Genomic DNA, 17,543 nt, shown 5'->3' on the forward strand with positions numbered 1-17,543 from the left:
TTTTTTAGTTACATATTCTCTACTGTGTGTTATCACATTGTTGTCAGCCAGGTCGTTCTGCTCTTATACACCCAGTATGTACAGCAAGGCCTTTCACAGGCAATAAGGGGGAACCAGAGTTATAGGCCGTGTATTAACATTGTTCCTGTGCTGGACATCGAGTTAACCCTGTAATTGTACACTTGCCAGCCACTTTATTAGGTATACCTTGCTAGTATCTGGTTGGACCCCCTTTTGCCTTCAGAACTGCCTTACTGCTTCAAGGCATAGACTCAACAAGATGTTGCAAACATTCCTGAGATTTTGGTCCATATTGACATGATAGCATCACACAGTTGCTGCAGATTTTTCGGCTGCGCATCCATGATGGGAATCTCCCAATCCACCTCATCCCAAAGATGCTCTATTGGATTGATATCTGGGGACTGTGGATGCCATTGGAGTACAGTGACCTCATTGTCATGTTCAAGAAACCAGTGGCAAGATGATTTATCTTTGTAACATGGTGCATTATCCTGCTGGAAGGAGCCATCAGATGGGTACCCTTTAGTCATAAAGGGATGGACATGGTCAGCAACAATACTCAGGTAGGTCATGTTGTGTAAACAAGTCCATACATTTTTTTTTTATTTTTTTTTATTGTGCATTAAAAAAGAAAACAAATAAAATTAGACATGCTATCTACCAATAGAACTTAACCAAAAAGTGTATTCTATGCATCCAAAAATATAGAAGATATACCAAATCATTATTCAACCAAAAAATAAAAGCCTCATGCATGTGTCCTGCTTCTTAATATAGGGGTCACCAATGCCAAGCGTTGGTGAAAGCAGGGGTCCGTCGTCCGGAGAGAATTCCGAAAATCATCAGGATTATTCTCCTGGATGTCCCGCAGCAAAGGCATATGACATAATTGGTCACGATTAATAAAGCAACCAATTTTTTGTCGAAGAATACCTCCTCCTGTTCCTGGACTGGACTTGGGTCAAAGCAATAAAGTTAAAGGCCAATAATAAATAACACGTTATCTCCTCCGATTCCGCAACATGGCTGGTTGAGAGAACGACCGCTCAGAAACAAACTGAAAAACGTGAAATGAAAAGCACAAATCAACACTCACCAAACTTCTACTAACATGAAATTAGCAGAAGGAACCCAAAGGGTGGAGCTAAAGAGCTGAAAAATCACGTAGTACGTCACTACGTTTGTGCTTGGTGGCCAACAATTCCTTGCCATTTGTATGCAAGACAACTTCCTGGCCAACGCCCTTCGGACAAAAGTCTGAGGTTTTGTATGTGGAACATCTGATCGTGTGTACAAGGCTTTAGCGTTTGTGGCATTTAGGTCAGTTAGCTATCTGGGTATAATGAAGAGGCGGGAGGCGAGAGCCGTGTCGAAGAGAGGAGTAAAACAAAATCTAGACATCAGCTCACCTGTGAACTGGCTAAGGGGCTGTCAATATTAATTTTAAGAGTGTATGTGTTCTTTGAGTGACATGAGGCAGTGATTTTACATATTACTCTTCCCCTTGCCTTATCTCACACCCCCCCCCCCCCCCCCCCCCCCCCCCCAGCCAGGAGACCAGGTGTCTACCCATGAGTTTTTAGTGTACATAGGCTCTGATATCGTACTCTGGCAGTGTGCATCCCATTTGGGTATGCACATGGAGGTAGGAGTAGGAGCAGCACAATAAAAATCTAGTAGGGATCGTCATTTCTGAAATTATTCCCTGTTCCAGGGTGTATATCAAGCTCAGACTGGCGAGTAGAGGAGTTGCCATAGTACTGATGCAGGCGAGTCAGTGAGATTCCTAGAGAATTTATATTGTCGGGATTTCACAGTCATTTGATTTTTGAGGCTGTGTAAAATAGCCATGTACTGTTAACATGTTATATAACTAAAAACTGGAATCAGTTGGAAAGTGCCTCACATAAGCTGGTGGGTAGATTAAAACCAGTGGTTCTTCTTGGTGGATATGGATAAGGGTTGCCTACATGGAGAACGCAGATTGCAAAGGTCTGAGTGGAACCTTACATTTGGGAAACTTAGGGCCTTCAGTGTAAAATACTTTCAGCTGACAGCTTTGACACAATAAGATGATTGGAATAATTTATGCCAACCTATTCAATCAGGGTACCTTTAGGTTTCTAGAGGTGTCTTGGGAAAATATCAAAAATTTGCTCAAAAATTGTAACCAACACAGCAGGTGGAAAAAGCCCGTCTTATTTCTACAAGGCCACAGAGCTTTTCATTGTGCACCTTTACAACCTTCTAGCCACCGGCATCCTAAAAACCAATGATGTCATTGTTTGATAGGGGCAACATTGAGTGCCTGCACATCATCCTATGTTTGCCACTCTCCTGCCCTTCTTTGTCAGCTCTGGAGTCCAGCTGAGATATGGAGAGTAACAATGGAATACTAGTCAGTACCAGTTTGCAAAAGTGTATTTGCTTTGGAAGAATAAATTATCTCTAATGTTGGGTGTCCTATTTGTGTGGATGTTGCTGTATTATGTAAAATTATTAGTTTAGTTTTCTACATTTTAGAATGGGGAGCCTCAAGATTTTAAAGGGGGCCTTGACTTTAAAAAGGTTGAGAAGCATTCTGGTAAATGAGAAACTGACAACAATATTAAGCGACACACATGCCAAATTTTTACACGGCTAGATTATTTCCCTCCAAAACAACCACCTACACGCATTCAAGAATTATAATCCAACATCATGGGTTAACATTCCTACAGTGAACCTCCAGGACAGAGGTGGGCTTCCTCCCTCTCCGCCTTTTTTCTCCTCCCTTTTCTCTTCTCTCTCTTTCCTATATCTCTTTCTGGACTCTGCTACAGTCTTGTCCTTTTCTTTATGCCTTTGAGCAAGAGCGGTACTTTTTGGTCCTATAGACGACTGCACTGCTCTATATAGCTTAAGTGCCCCCTACTTGAAAGACTTATTTTAACAAAACAAAGCACATCACATTTCCAGGCAGGGCCCCGATAATGGATTATTTACTGGTACAATATTGCTTGGGACCAATGGTCCTTCACCCCTATGTTATTGTTGAATGTTACAAATTTGCAGGGGGAGAACTTCTTTACTTGTTCATATTTTAGCACAGATTTTTGGATATGAAACCGTTAACTTTTTCTTGTAATTTCTATAAAAATAATAAAAAATTCAAGTGAAATAAAAACAAAAAAATAAATAAATAAAAAAGGTTCAGAAACACTGATTTATACAAATAAAAAGGAGGCATTTCATTGAATGACAGCTTTATATTGAAAACCATGTTAAAATTACAAGTGAAGGTAAGAACTGTATAATATATTTGTGGTACAGAAAGTGTACCTATATACACACACATTGGATTGGGAGCAGAATTATTGCCCAACACAAAAATCACATTTTTTCTCTTTGTAATCCTATACATCTGTACATCTATACACTGCATAAATATATTACAGAAAGGATAAGGTCTGGGAGAGGCAGTCTTTTGCCCTCTCATCTCTGGGAACCTGTGTTGTAAGCCTTGGCCACTACAAAAGGGGGGGGGGGGGGCTCACCCTAGTACAGAAAATACAGAATGGATGGTGACACTCCTTTTATGCTCAAGAGATAAGAGGCCTTTTGGAGGTGGGTGGGTCAGAGAGAGTTTACTTTCACTTCATGAATGGTCTAGTAGAGGTTCGCCCTGCACTAGAGGATGTGGTTGGTCTTCAGTGAAACCCTCTTTTGGCATTGGAGACTGGTAGACTCTCCTGCAACTCAGTAGTTTAATGGGCAGACTCCCATAATTCATTAATCGCATGGGCAGGTTGTGCTGACATTTCATTATAATGGTGGGCCTGGAACGAGAGAATTAAACTCAAATCTTAAAGCAGTATTGAACCCAAAAGGCAAACATATTGCAACTTACCAGTTCTAAGATCTCATGGCTTGCATTAGTTTTATATTTTAGGCTTTCCAGCTTATTTTTTACATGACAGATGTACTTTGCAGAGAGCGATGGACAGCCCGAGCATTCTTCAGACTTGGCATGCCCCACCAGCAATCTGAGTAACTTGGGTTACTAGGAAGGAGCTTGTTGGAGAACGCAAAATTTTGGCATTTGGTCCTAAAGGAGCAGTAAAGGGTTTTTACAAGCTAAAAAGCAAAATGACAGCTAGTTTATTACTAAACGTTTTACCATTTTCAGCTAAAACTTATTATGCCTTCTAGAATAAAAATGGTTATTTATTTTTTCTAAAGGAAGAAAAAAAAAAAAAGACAAATCACAATAAAGCAGCATGTCAATAGATAGAAAAATAAAAGATTGCACTTTATGCTCTATTCCAACCCCCGAGAATTAGTTAATTACATTTCTACCTACTAATGCGGCCAAATTCACAAGTTTACAGTAAAAAGATCTCTGAAATTGATATTAATAAAAATATATACAATTTTAATGGCAAGCATAAAAAGCTGCCAGTAATGTATATTTTATTCAATAGTGTCCTTGTTAGCAAGAGTAGGTTTATTACATGTAAATCCATGGCACTAGATCTTTCCTTAGTTTATAATGGTTCCTGTAGAGGCACCATTGTGTCTTCCCACCCATAGTGAAAAAATAAGCCAGTTCATCTCTGTAATACTGCGCTGCTTCATATAGCTTTGATGTAGGTTATTTCTTGCAGAGCGAGGAGAAGAAGCAATTCTCTCGCTGTTTCTCTGGTGGTTTCCCCTCCTGCTTCTCAGCTAGGAATCCCTCGCACGGATTTTTGCGGCAAGGCTCCATGGTGACAGCCACGCCTACACCGCTTCGTCCTGACAACATTTGGGTCACCTCTGTCCATGAATCCTGATCAGGATCATAACATTCCACGCTGTCCAAAAATGTGGTCCCATCATATCCACCTGCAAGATAGGTAAACAGCTGGATTTAAATCTCAATATCATTACTGGGCTTTCAAACAAACAGAGCAGAAAAGCAAAATGGTCCAAGTGGCTAAACCAGGGGTAAATCCTCTGCCCCCTTCATATATACCCCTCCCCTCTTCCTTAATAGCAGTGTTCCCTTCACATCACCCCCCACCCCGCCGCCTCAGTAGTGCCCTGTGCCGCCCCCTCCCCCCATAGTGTTCTGTACCCCCATCCCAAAGCAGTGTCCTCTGCTCCCTTCATGTCAAGTCACCCCCCACCCCCCCGACAAACACACAGTAGTGTGTAGGTAGAACTCCTACCTTGCAGTGGGTGTACTACAGAGCGGAGAGCCGCACACAAGTGGACAGTGAGGCCAGGAGTTGCTGGAGTTAACTTTTAATATTAGCAAGCTGGTAATTGGTTGCTAGGGCCGCTCAGCGTCCTAGCAACCGATCACCTGCTGGTTAACTTGAGAGGTTAACTGAGGCAGTTCCCACCCTTTGTGCAGTACTGTGCTGCCTCCTGCTTTCCATTGAAGATGAGGGTGGTGGAGGCTGAGGGGAGAGGACTGACAAAGCAGGGACCGTTTGCGATCTAGCCATTAGCTGCCAGTCAACAGGTAAGCCGTGAGCGACGTGTTGCCAACCCCCAGTCTAGAAGAATTGAATTTAGGCCATTCATTCTTGAAATACACACTTTTGTTAGTCAACAAGAGTACCCCTCTACTTCTGGGTCAGCTATCTACCCAGGGAACAAAAGTAACGATGCCTACCTAGGCCTCATTCAGCACCCGTACTGCAGGCAGGCTGCCTTATTTTGCCCTGAGTTAAGCACAGGCAGCCCAAAGAAGTGAATGCAGATGCAGCAGCTGCACAGACATAGCCACATGTCAAAAACTGACAGCCAAGCAGGAGCATTCAGGGCCCTGCAGCTGCTTCGGCACAGCTGTCTAATTTTTACATGTGGCTGTGACCATGCAGCCACTGCATAGGCTGCATATAGGTTGCCTGCACGCAGCTCAGAGTGGAGGCAGTTGCCAAAACAAAAGCAGGCTGCGTGCCGTACCAGTGCTAGCAGCTATCTGAATGAGGTCTTATGGTCTATTGTGAAGACTGAAGGCAAAGAGATGACACCGGAACCTAAACTGCCCGTGAGGCATACTGCAAAGCATCATAACAGCACTGAAACCAAGCCATCGGCTGTCAGGGAACAAGCATTCTTGAAAAGAGTTCAACAATGGCAGTCTCCGTTATTCCCTCATGACCGTATCCCCTTAAAGAAACTGCAGCAGGTATAATGACCTAGCACCTAGAGGTGCACATACCTGCAGCAGCCTCAAACCTCTGTGTCATGGGCTGGCACAAATCTAGGGTTATTGATAGGCAAAGCGACAACACTTCCAAAGAGTTAGAGCTACCTTAAAAGTCCTGTCATCCCACACACACTAAGATGGGTAACCACACTGGCCAATAGGAGATTCAGCAATTACAGGAGGGTTTTGGAAATTGCTATAGGTCAATTCAAGTCATACAGGTTTCAAAGTCTTTTAATGCTTTTGAAATCACAGCTTTCTCTTAGGATTGTCCTTGAAGCGTTAAGCGTGAATGTTCATGTAAAGAGTAAATAGAGCTAAATGCACACATGTATAGGCTCGGTTACCTAATACATAGATCTTTCCCTGGTGAACGGTGACTCCTAGTGCGCTCCTGCGGTGTTTCATAGGCGCCACAAAGCTCCAGGAGTTCTTCTCCACATCGTATTTCTCCACACTGTTCAGCTGGTCTGTACCATCATAACCCCCCATGGCATACAAGCTGGTGTCTAGAGCGCAGGCGCCTGTAAATGCAAAACCAGTATTAAGTCTGCAAGGTCATACATACAAAGATATCCACAAAACAAATTGCCAATGACCAGTTGGTTGGACTGATTCTTCCACTTGTTGGAAGATTGATCTCCATGCATGACTGTTTTCAAGAAATAATATAAAAGATAGTTTGGAATACCTGGCAATTCTGAAAGCCCTCTACTGTTCAGATAAACAATCTATCAGACTAAAACTGCTGCCATCAAACTATTCCAGGATACCAATAACTAGAATATTTCCAAATAATTTTCTATACATCTTCTTAAAAAAAGTGTAACTTCCATTTTGGATAGATAAAGAGAAGGCTATAACCCTCTGTGTGCCTAACAGATTTCACTTCTTGTCCCATAGCCAAACGGGGAAATCCCTTGTCACCAGAACTGGTGTCCCCACTGGAAGATTTTTCCCTCCATTTCTGTTCTGGTGACAACCTAATATGTGGGACTGTCTTTCACTTTTGTTGAGAACATTAAATCCAAAAAAAAAAAAAAAAGGAAGGATAAATCTCCTTAAAGTGGTTGTATACTCTTTTTTTTTTAACTTTTACCTACAGGAAAGCCTATAATAAGGCTTACCTGTAGGTAAAAAAAATATCTCCTAAACCTTTACGGTTTAGGAGATATTCCCCTCGGTATGCGCCGCTGACTGCAGCGGCGCATGCGCACGAGGGGATTCTCGGCCTGAAAATCCGGCAGTGTCCGGCCGGCCGGAATGAAATCTCCCGCGCGCATGTGCGGGAGTGACGATATCGCGGCTCCGGCCACTCACAGCGTCGGAGCCGCGATACCCGGAAGAAACGCCGAGGGAGCATGTCAGCTCCCTCGGCGTGGATCGTGCCAGATGTCGGGGCCTCGTTCTAAGGTAAGTATTTCATAATGAGCTAGTATGCGGTGCATACTACCGAAAATTTTCCAAAAAAAAGAAAAAATTATTTCTCTTAGGTTTCTGTAATAAAATTTTGCAAATAAGTAATTTCTCTTCATAAAGCTGTGACGTGATGGGGAGGGCCAATCACAGCGCTCATATCCCGATCTCTGCTCAGCTGGATTCTGTGATCATAATGATCACAGGATGGAGCCGCGCTGCGAGCACTCGTTCTGAGGGACGTTCCTGAATGCCCACTCAGAAAGAGGAAAGGGCCACCCGGCCGTATATGTGCAGTGGCCGGGTGGGAGGTTTTTTCGCCTGCCTTTCAGGCCGATAGTAGGTTTTGATATTCTGTACACTTAACGTTTTTACTTTTACACTGTCCTTTAAAAAATTATCACTTTTATTGCAATCACAAGAAATGCAAACATCCCTTGTGACAGTAATAGGCAGTGGCAGGTACTCCATCTATAAAGACCACAAACCCCTCCTCTGCACTTGAAAGTATTCAAAAACACCAAGATTGGTGGTTTTGAATACTTTCTATTTCTTAAAAACGGGTGCCTTTAAGGCTTCAGTAAACATGTCATGACATCGCTTCCGGAAGTCGAGACCTGATCAAAGCCGATTTCCGGCTTTGTTCGGGTCTCCGGCCAGCTGACTGACTGCTGCTCGGGCCTCCCGGTGGGACTGGAGACCCAGATGAAAGCAATATCGATACGTTTCTGACCGATAGTTAAAAATTTGAATATCCACCCCCCCAATAATTGGTTGACCCCTAGTCAGTAGAGAGGTACTAACTTGCATTGGTGGCATTTAGAAGTTACATTGGTTAGTGAGGACAGTGGAAGATGACCTTTCATTACAGAGTGATGAAAAGATCAGCGTTGTCTGTTAGAACTTACCCGAGAGGCAGAAAATGCTCATTGATCAAGGAACCCATAACATTTGGGGGAACCCTGGGGATCCCAGTAACTCTGGTTGAGATATGCTTCTCTACTGTATTCATCCTAAAGTGATTTTAAAATTTGTACATGCCAGCAAGCATGTCACCAATCTTTCCCTCATCAAATAGGAAGGTGGGAGAGCAGTACTCGGCACTTACCGGCGCCGCTGCGTACAACATTCATAGCTGCAATATCCCGCCACTCATCCGTTTCGGGGTAATAGCACTCTGCAGAGTTCAGTCTATTCGTCCCATCAAAGCCGCCCACCGCATAAAGGAGTCGGTTGATGACTGCCACACCCACTCCAATCCGACGAGTCTTCATTGGAGCTACGAGCTGCCACTCATCCTTCTCAGGGTCATACCTGGGGTGAAAAATAAGACAACACACGTCAAAACATAGCGAGAGGATGGAAAGTCCCAGAAGACAAATGGACAAGCAGATGGAGCCGTCATCTTTTATTGCTTCAATGAAAGTTTATAACTGACATTTTTGGACTTTAGTTTTTGTGGAGTCACTGGAGGCCTGGTGCCATTTGCTTACACACAGGTGGCTGAGGTTAATGTAGGATTTCTAACCAATACAAGCATGACAGGGGTTCTAAACTTTTTCTAGTCTAAATAAGATTATATTATATAATATTAATTTTTTTTTAAATTTTTAAATTTTTCACTTTGTTATATTGCAGCCATTTACTAAAATCATTTAAGTTATTTTTTTTCCTCATTAATGTAAACACAGCACCCCATATTGACAGAAAAAAAAACACAGAATTTACATTTTTGCAGATTTATTAAAAAAGAAAAACTGAAATATCACATGATCCTAAATATTCAGGCCCTTTGCTCAGTATTTAGTAGAAGCACCCTCTTGATCTAATACAGCCATGAGTCTTTTTTGGGAAAGATGCAACAAGTTTTTCACACCTGGATTTGGGGATCCTCTGCCATTCCTCCTTGCAGATCCTCTCCAGTTCTGTCAGGTTGGATGGTAAACAGCTATTTTTAGGTCTCTTCAGAAATGTTCAATTGGGTTTAAGTCAGAGCTCTGGCTGGGCCATTCAAGAACAGTCACAGAGTTGTTGTGAAGACACTCCATTATTTTAGCTGTGTGCTTTGGTTCATTGTCTTGTTGGAAGGTAAACCTTCGGCCCAGTCTGAGGACCTGAGCACTCTGGAGAAGCTTTTTATCCGGATATCCCTGTACTTGGCCGCATTCATCTTTCCCTCGATTGCTACCAGTCGTCCTGTCCCTGCAGCTGAACAACACCCCTACAGCATGATGCTGCCACCACCATGCTTCACTGTTGGGACTGTATTGGACAGGTGATGAGCAGTACCTGGTTTTCTCCACACATACTGCTTAGAATGAAGGCCAAAAATTTCTATCTTGGTCTCATCAGACCAAAGAATCTTATTTCTCACCATCTTGGAGTCGTTCACATTTTTTTTTTTTTTTTAGCAAACTCCATGCGTGCTTTCATGTGTCTTGCACTGAGGAGAGGCTTCCGTTGGGCCACTCTGACATAAAGCCCCGACTGGTGGAGGGCTGCAGTGATGGTTGACTTTCTACAACTTTCTCCCAACATCTCTGGAGCTCAGCCACAGTGATCTTTGGGTTCTTCTTTACCTCTCTCACCAAGGCTCTTCTCCCAAGATAGCGCAGTTTGGCCAGACAGCCAGCTCTAGGAAGGGTTCTGGTCATCCCAAACGTCTTCCATTTAAGGATTATGGAGGCCACTGTGCTCTTGGGTACCTTAAGTGCAGAAATTTTATTGTAACCTTGGCCAGATCTGTGCCTTGCCACAATTCTGTCTCTGAGATCTTCAGGCAGTTCCTTTTGGCCCCATGATTCTCATTTGCTCTGACATGCACTGTGAGCTGTAAGGTCTTATATAGACAGGTGTGTGGCTTTCCTAAACAGTATAATCAAACACAGCTGGACTCCAATGAAGGTGTAGAACCATCTCAAGGAGATCAGAAGAAATGGACAGCATATGAGTTAAATATACGAGTGTCACAGTAAAGGGTCTGAATACTTAGGACCATGTAATATTTCAGTTTTACTTTTTTAATAAATCTGCAAAAATGTCAACAATTCTGTGTTTTTATGTCAATATGGGGTGCTGTGTGTACATTAATGAGGAAAAAATAAACAAAGTGGATGTAACCCCAATGTCATCCTTTCTAAACTACTGCCATAGGGGTTATCTATAAGGATATACATGCCGCCTGCATGCATCTTTACCTGTCAAATGTCTCCCCTCTGTCTGCTATGAGAACCGAAAAACTGCAGATTCTGTGGGTGGGTCTGTTGTCTGGAGCTCGGTGGGTGAAGTCGTGATGTCAGTAGACTCCCCGCCCACCTCTACACTCCCCTTGTCAATATGCATTTTTTTCCCTGTGTATTTCTTACACTGAACTTCTGCTATGATCACTAACATCCAGTGAAAAGACAGGAAAGTAACCACATGACTTCAGCATGCCCAATTATGCTGAGGTGTGGAACAGCCAATCCTGGCAGAGCAGCAGAAGAAAGGAGTGGGAGGGAATTAAAAAATAATGCATGTCTCTTAGGCTAATGCAGAAGATATGTAAATCACCTGTCACTCACAGCAAGGTGGAGGATTTGACAAAGTTTTTTTTCTCCGTTTGTCAAGATTTATCTGACTGAACAATAAAAGAGGATTGCTCAGAGCTGGATTTACTTTGTGGCAAGACTGGGCTCAAATGATAGGAAATCTTATACTCTACATTATGACATATAAAAAATAAAATAAAAAAAAATGTATTTTTTGGGGTTTACACCAACTTTAAAAAATGATTTTAGCAAATGGCTGCAATATAACAAAGAGAAAAAAATTAAGGGGGTCTGAATAATTTTCCGTCCACACTGTGGTATAAATAAATATATATACACACACACATATACACATATACACATACACACACATACTACTAAACAGAACTAATGACACTTAACCCGGCCATGCATGGATCAAAATTCACTGGTTGGGCAAGGTTTTCATAGCCTGCAATACTAATCAGTGTATTCTGATTGCAGGGAAAGCTCCTCATGGTCAGAATACAATAGCTCAGCAAGGAGGATTCAAGTTGTTTTTTTTCGTTCAATACGCTGGCTGAACAAAAGAAAATATGAGGTGTGAATGGGCTGTTCTATAAAGTCATCCAATTTCAAGACCCAAAATAACTGGAGAAGGGTGCCGCCACCATACCACTGTGCGGCTTCTTCTTGTTGGTCCAGGCTGACAAAATCCAGATCTACCCACCCACAGATCGCTCACATGTTGATCAGAGAATGGAAAGGCAATAGTCTCTTAAAAAATAATTGAAAGTGAAATTAAGATTCCTCCAACAACCAAGACCTCTGAAATGATAAGAGTGTTTATAAGCACATTCTTGGTCCAGAGTGTACCCACTGAAGATTGGCTAGTTGCTGGCACACCACTACTAGCACCTCCAAGGTGGTTCAAGCATCTGCAAAACAACAGAAGCCGTCCCACTCTGGAAAATAGGGGTGCCCCGTCATGCCAAGGAGGGCATGTGGTGGATGGGGCTAAAGAGGTCTTGAAGTGGAAGCTGAGGGTGTCCTGATGCAAGAAGGATGCTTATGACCAGACACAGATAAAAATGACCTAGCAGTCAATCCTTAGGCTTCTTCTGCATGCACCTGCCTCCAAAGCATACTTGATAGAAATTACCAGCTGAACCAAAAAGGGACATTCCTCGAAAGACAGGAAGGAATGGAAGAGGAACTACTGCCAGAATGAAGCAGAACCCACTGAATAAAAATGTTCTAGAAAAGGCCACCAACTGCCTATCTGTGGGGTCCTTGAATGCCAGGTTGTTATCCAATGGTATGGTAGTTTACTTGTGAAGCAATTGAAATGTACCACTTTTACACAAAGTTCTCACTAAATGGATACAAAGATTGTAAACACTTGGGGGGTGCAAATAGTCCATTATGTCATTTTCAGTCAAGAATGAACTGCAACCACTAAAAAGTATTAAAAAGGGGTTTGAGCGATTCAGAAAACAGACAGCGTTTCAGCAGCTGATGGTTCAGCCACCGCTATAGCCACCAATTATTCAGATGAAGCAGAAAATCTGTAGGGAAGGGTGAGGTGATACACCTGCATTAGAAAATGACCGTAAAATTCTGCAGGACCATTAATAGAAACCTCAGCTGAGAGGGAAGAGAACTGTGCTCTGTACAGCGGCAAAATCAGCAGGAAAATGCTTCCTCAATACTACAGGACAGAGAAAAGCACGACCTATAGAACGAGGTCATCACTATCTCAAAACAATCACTTCCACAGCAAAGCGAGTGGAAACTTGAGAATAATGGCACCCAGGGACCAGTAAAACTGAAGGAGCTCCCAAAGCCCAAATAGCCCAATTACTAAGCGACCCTTCAAAAGAGCATTCATTTTTATGTTTTTTTTTAAGCTATAGTCCTAGTTTATTCTGTGAATCGCTAATCTTCAGTGGTGACATCAGCCCCTGTAGCTGTCCATTCCTGATGGTGGATGCCAGAATAGACTAATGATTACCAAGACAGGCTCTGCCAGGGAAAAATGTGAGAGACTAAAGTGCAAAGGGCACAATAACACCACTTGTGTCATCTGCCGGGAAATCTGATAAGGAACAGAAAAAAAAAAAAAAAAAGTCACTGAATCAAATTGTGCCAAATAGCTCATAATTATCCCCTGTGCTCCCAAAAGGGGATACCAGAATAGTTTATATCATTCATTCTATTCCCCCCCCCATATTATCACTTTACATGCATATATGTGGGGAGCCTGAAAATATTTTTTTTTGGGGGGGGGGGGGGGGGGGGGTTATGTGCTTGGGTGGAACACATTTTTTTTTTACAATTAAAAAAATACATGATGTGTCGCCTAGTTTAGTAGTAATCCTCCTATTCTCTGGTGTCCCCCTCCACTGCCATAATCTTCCTGTGTGGCAGGGGTTAACAGAAATGAGGGGTACCCAGCTATGCCCATCATTTCTGCCAAGCTCCTCCATTCATAGAAACCATATTACAGCTTCTATGAATGAAACGTGATCGATGAATGGAGGATGGGCAGAGGACTGAAAGGTTCACCCCCACTCCATTCATAGAAGCTGTAGCTGAATGGAAAGTGTGGGTATAGTTGGACACTTGAGGAGCGCCTGTGACAGCTCCTCGGTTCTATGCACCAGATTACAGAGCTGGGATGCATTGAAAGAGGAAGATACTACTGAACTAAAAGACAGAGGCACAAGGGATACATCACACTGAAGGCCGGCAATGTTCCTTGTAGTTATGTTGGATTTTTGTTAGGTCATTTTCTAGAACTGCTTAAACCACGCAAAAAAAATAAAATTACCTTAAAGTGGATGTAAACCCAAATTTTTTTTAATTTGTCTGGCACAATATAGAGTACGGGACTTCAGATCAGCTGTGCCCAGTCTTGCCACAAAGAGTTAATCCAGCTCTGAGCAATCCTCATATCTTTTTTCAGTAAAATAAAACTTTTCCCCCTTGCTGTGAGTGACAGGTGATTTACATATCTTGTGCACTAGCCTAAGACATGCATTATTTTTTAATTCCCCCCCCCCTCCTTTCTTCTGCTGATCTGCCAGGATTGGCTGTTCCACACCTCAGCATGATTTGGCATGCTGAAGTCAGGTGGAGACTTTTCTGGGTTTTGACTGGATGTTAGTGATCATAGCAGAAGTTCAGTGTAAGAAATACACAGGAGAAAATGCATGTTGATCAGGGGAGTGTAGAGGTGGGCGGGGAGTCTGACATCAGGACTCCACCCACTGAGCCCTGGAAAACAGACCCACTCACAGAATCTGCAGTTTTTCAGGTCTCATAGCAGACAGAGGTGAGACATTTGACAGATAATTATACATGCAGGGGGCATGTATATCCTTCTAGATAACCAATATTGCAGTAGATTAGAAAGGATGAGAGTGGGTTTACATCAACATTAATACTCCCTTACCTCTCTTTACCCCACTAGCCACTCCATTCAGCCATAGAAAGTGAACAAACAGCCCTTTGTAAACTCAATTTACCAATCACATCTTACACAGGGTTGACCGTGTCCCCTTATTCTGGGCCATGCACCAGCGCTCTTGCATTACTCACATGCTTCTCCATGCCCAACATATTTCCATCTATCCCATCAGCCAAATGGAACAGCAGGGAGTGAAGGATATCCAAGTGTGTGCTGCTGGGCAGGGGGTGTTTTAAGGAGCCAATCTACATTTCCTTCCAGAGACAGCAACACAAAATGCCCCCAAAACTGTCACCAATTAAAGGTTTTCCCCAGCCTGGGAAAAAAAAAAGAAAAAAAAATTCAAGTCAGCAGCTATAAATTACTGTAGCTGCTGACTTTTAATATATGGACACTTACCGTCCAGGGAGCCCACGATATCAGCACCCAAGCTGATCTTTGGATCAGCTGTCGGGTACTGCCACCGCCATCTCCACTAAGGGAAACCGGCAGTGAAGCCTGTCAGCTTCAGAGACAGTTCCCTCTCAGAGGCCAGGCGGTGGAGAAAGGAGGAGGGGGCCGAACATCCAAAGGAAGGAGCCATCTCTGCAAGTGGGGAAGGGTACCTGTCAAAACACAGGTACCCACTCCCTCCTGAAGGGTGCCAAAATGTGGCATCGGAGGTGGGGAAGCGAATGTTCCACTTTTGGCTGAAACTCCGCTTTAAAGAGTTAATCTAACACCCCCACCTATTGAGAGGAAAGGGGTGTCAGACATTGGTGTAATCCGAGATCCTGCTATGCCTACATAAAACCCAATTCTACAGTTAGTCAGAAATATATAGAAATCAATGTCAATAAGGAATATAAAACAACATTTAAAAGGGGTTGTAAAGTCTCATGCATATTATGCATTAAAAAGGTGAAAAACCTTCTGTGCGGCAGCTGCCCCCAGAGCACCCCACCCACACCCCTTTTCTTACCTGAACCCATCAGTTCCAGGGATGTGCACGAGCCCAGCAGCTCCAGCTGCTGTCTCAGTCCTCATTGGATAGATTGTTAGCAGCAGGAGCCAATGGCTCCCGCTGCCGTCAATAAGATCCAGTGACACGAGAGCGGGGGCTTGGCCGAGTCCTGCTGTCTGGGTCAATGGACACAGCAGCAGGACCCGGAAGCGTGGGAAAGCGGCTTTCCGAGGGGGCACCCGATGAAGAGGAGTCATGAGTGCCAGTGATGCACCCCAAAAGAAGAGAATCGGGGCATCCTTGTGCAAAACTCTTACACAGAGAAGGTAATAAAAAAAATAAAAAAAAACCCACGTTCGAAGTGAACCTTTGAATACCTACACACAACTAGGGCTGCAACTAACGATTATTTTCATAATCGATTAGTTGACTGATTATTGTTTCGATTAATTGGTTAATAGTCTTAAAAAAAAAACAAAAAAGCGTGGTGTATAATTTAGTTAATATGTACAGTTTTAAAAAAAAAGGCAATTTATTCTGAAATATCTCTATATGCAGTGGTGAATATAAATAAACAACTATATGGTTAGGGAGCAAACTATAGAATCCACTCTGAGAATGACAGAAGAGATATACTGTATATATTTGAGGGGATATATACTGTATATACTATTAGAGGAGATATACCATATATACTATTAGAGGGTATATACTATTAGAGGAGAGCTATACTGTACATACTATTAGAGGAGAGATATACTGTATATACACCATTAGCGGAGAGATATCGTGTATACACTATTAGAGGAGAGATATAGTGTATATACTATTAAAAGGTCAATCTGGTAAATATCAGATTCATTAACTTTAACCCCATTTTGTTACTGGCCGATTAATCGATTATGAAATTAATTAACATTTTCATAATCGATTAGTTGTCGATTAATTGTTTCAGCCCTACACACCACACAAAGAATTAGGAAGGTAGTGACAGCTCATGCTGAACAGAGGGTAGCCATACACAAGCTGTCCATGCACCAATATCTTTAATGTACCCACCTCTCCACGCTGTTATGATGGAGACACCCGTGAGATCCACCCACTGCGTAAATCTGTCCATCAATAACTCCAGCGCCCACCCTGTTCCTGGGTACGCTCATTGGTGCACATGGAGACCACTGGTTGTTCATGGGATTGTAGCAGTCCAGGGCATTGGAGTCCTCATTGAGGTCAGGAGCGTTGTTGCGACCCCCAACTGCATAAAAGAGTCCCCCAAGCACACACCCAGCAAGGCCACTCCGGGGAGTCTCTAGAGAAGCCAAGCTGAGCCACTCACCCTCCATGGGGTTATAGGCCTCCAAAAAGTTGAGCGATTGCCGGAAGTAACCACCCCCCACATAGATGAATTGCGGAACATTAGGGATCCTTCCCTGAGGAGGTCTAGTGGGTTTGTGAAGGGTCAGGTCCTGGAAGATCTGGGACAGGTAGTCCTGGCAGCGGGTGTCTCCTCGTAAGATCTCACAGCGCTGGAGTTGTAGCTTCAAGAAGTTGGGGGTGAGTGAATGGCAGCGAACAGCACGCAGCAGCGCCTGGATGTAGGGTCGCCGGTTCTCACAGTCATACTTGACCCAGTTGATACAAGCGTGGAAGACCTCAGACTCGCAGCGCACATTCAAGTCATCGCGACTAATCATGTTAACCAGCTGACAGCGGGTCAAGTTGAAAAATTCCTCTTGTTTTGATACCTGCAAAATAAGTGAAAGTGTGAGGAAATTAACTCACTCCATGTGCATGAACTATATCTAGATTAAAGTATAAATAAAGAGGAAAGACTTTTTTTAGTTTCAGTGTGGAGAGGAAATATACCAGCTGTCAGATTCTCGCTCTCAGTTTGTCCTAATTACCATGATCAACAAAAGAGAAAATAAAAATTCCAAACTTTGGGTTGTCCCCAGAAAAGCAATAGAAGGGAAGTCTAAACCACTTCCCGGCCGT

The 17,543-nt window shown here is 43.1% G+C and overlaps 1 protein-coding gene across 1 annotated transcript in view; it reads right to left on the reverse strand.

Moving 5' to 3' along the window:
* Window positions 1-3,252: 3,252 nt before the first annotated feature.
* KEAP1 (kelch like ECH associated protein 1) overlaps window positions 3,253-17,543 on the reverse strand; it is a 60,963-nt gene continuing 46,672 nt past the window's right edge. Inside the window, exons 3-6 of the mRNA XM_077470228.1 lie at window positions 16,608-17,293; window positions 8,733-8,938; window positions 6,556-6,732; window positions 3,253-4,890 (exon numbers count right to left, since the gene is read on the reverse strand). Of these exons, the coding sequence (XP_077326354.1) occupies window positions 4,658-4,890; window positions 6,556-6,732; window positions 8,733-8,938; window positions 16,608-17,293 (1,302 nt within the window). The 3' untranslated portion in view covers window positions 3,253-4,657. The remainder of the gene's footprint in view (window positions 4,891-6,555; window positions 6,733-8,732; window positions 8,939-16,607; window positions 17,294-17,543) is intronic.

The sequence above is a fragment of the Lithobates pipiens genome, unplaced genomic scaffold, assembly GCF_037356315.1.
Source record: "Lithobates pipiens isolate NorthernLeopardFrog02 unplaced genomic scaffold, aLitPip1_a1.2 Scaffold_8, whole genome shotgun sequence".
NCBI lineage: Eukaryota > Metazoa > Chordata > Amphibia > Anura > Ranidae > Lithobates > Lithobates pipiens.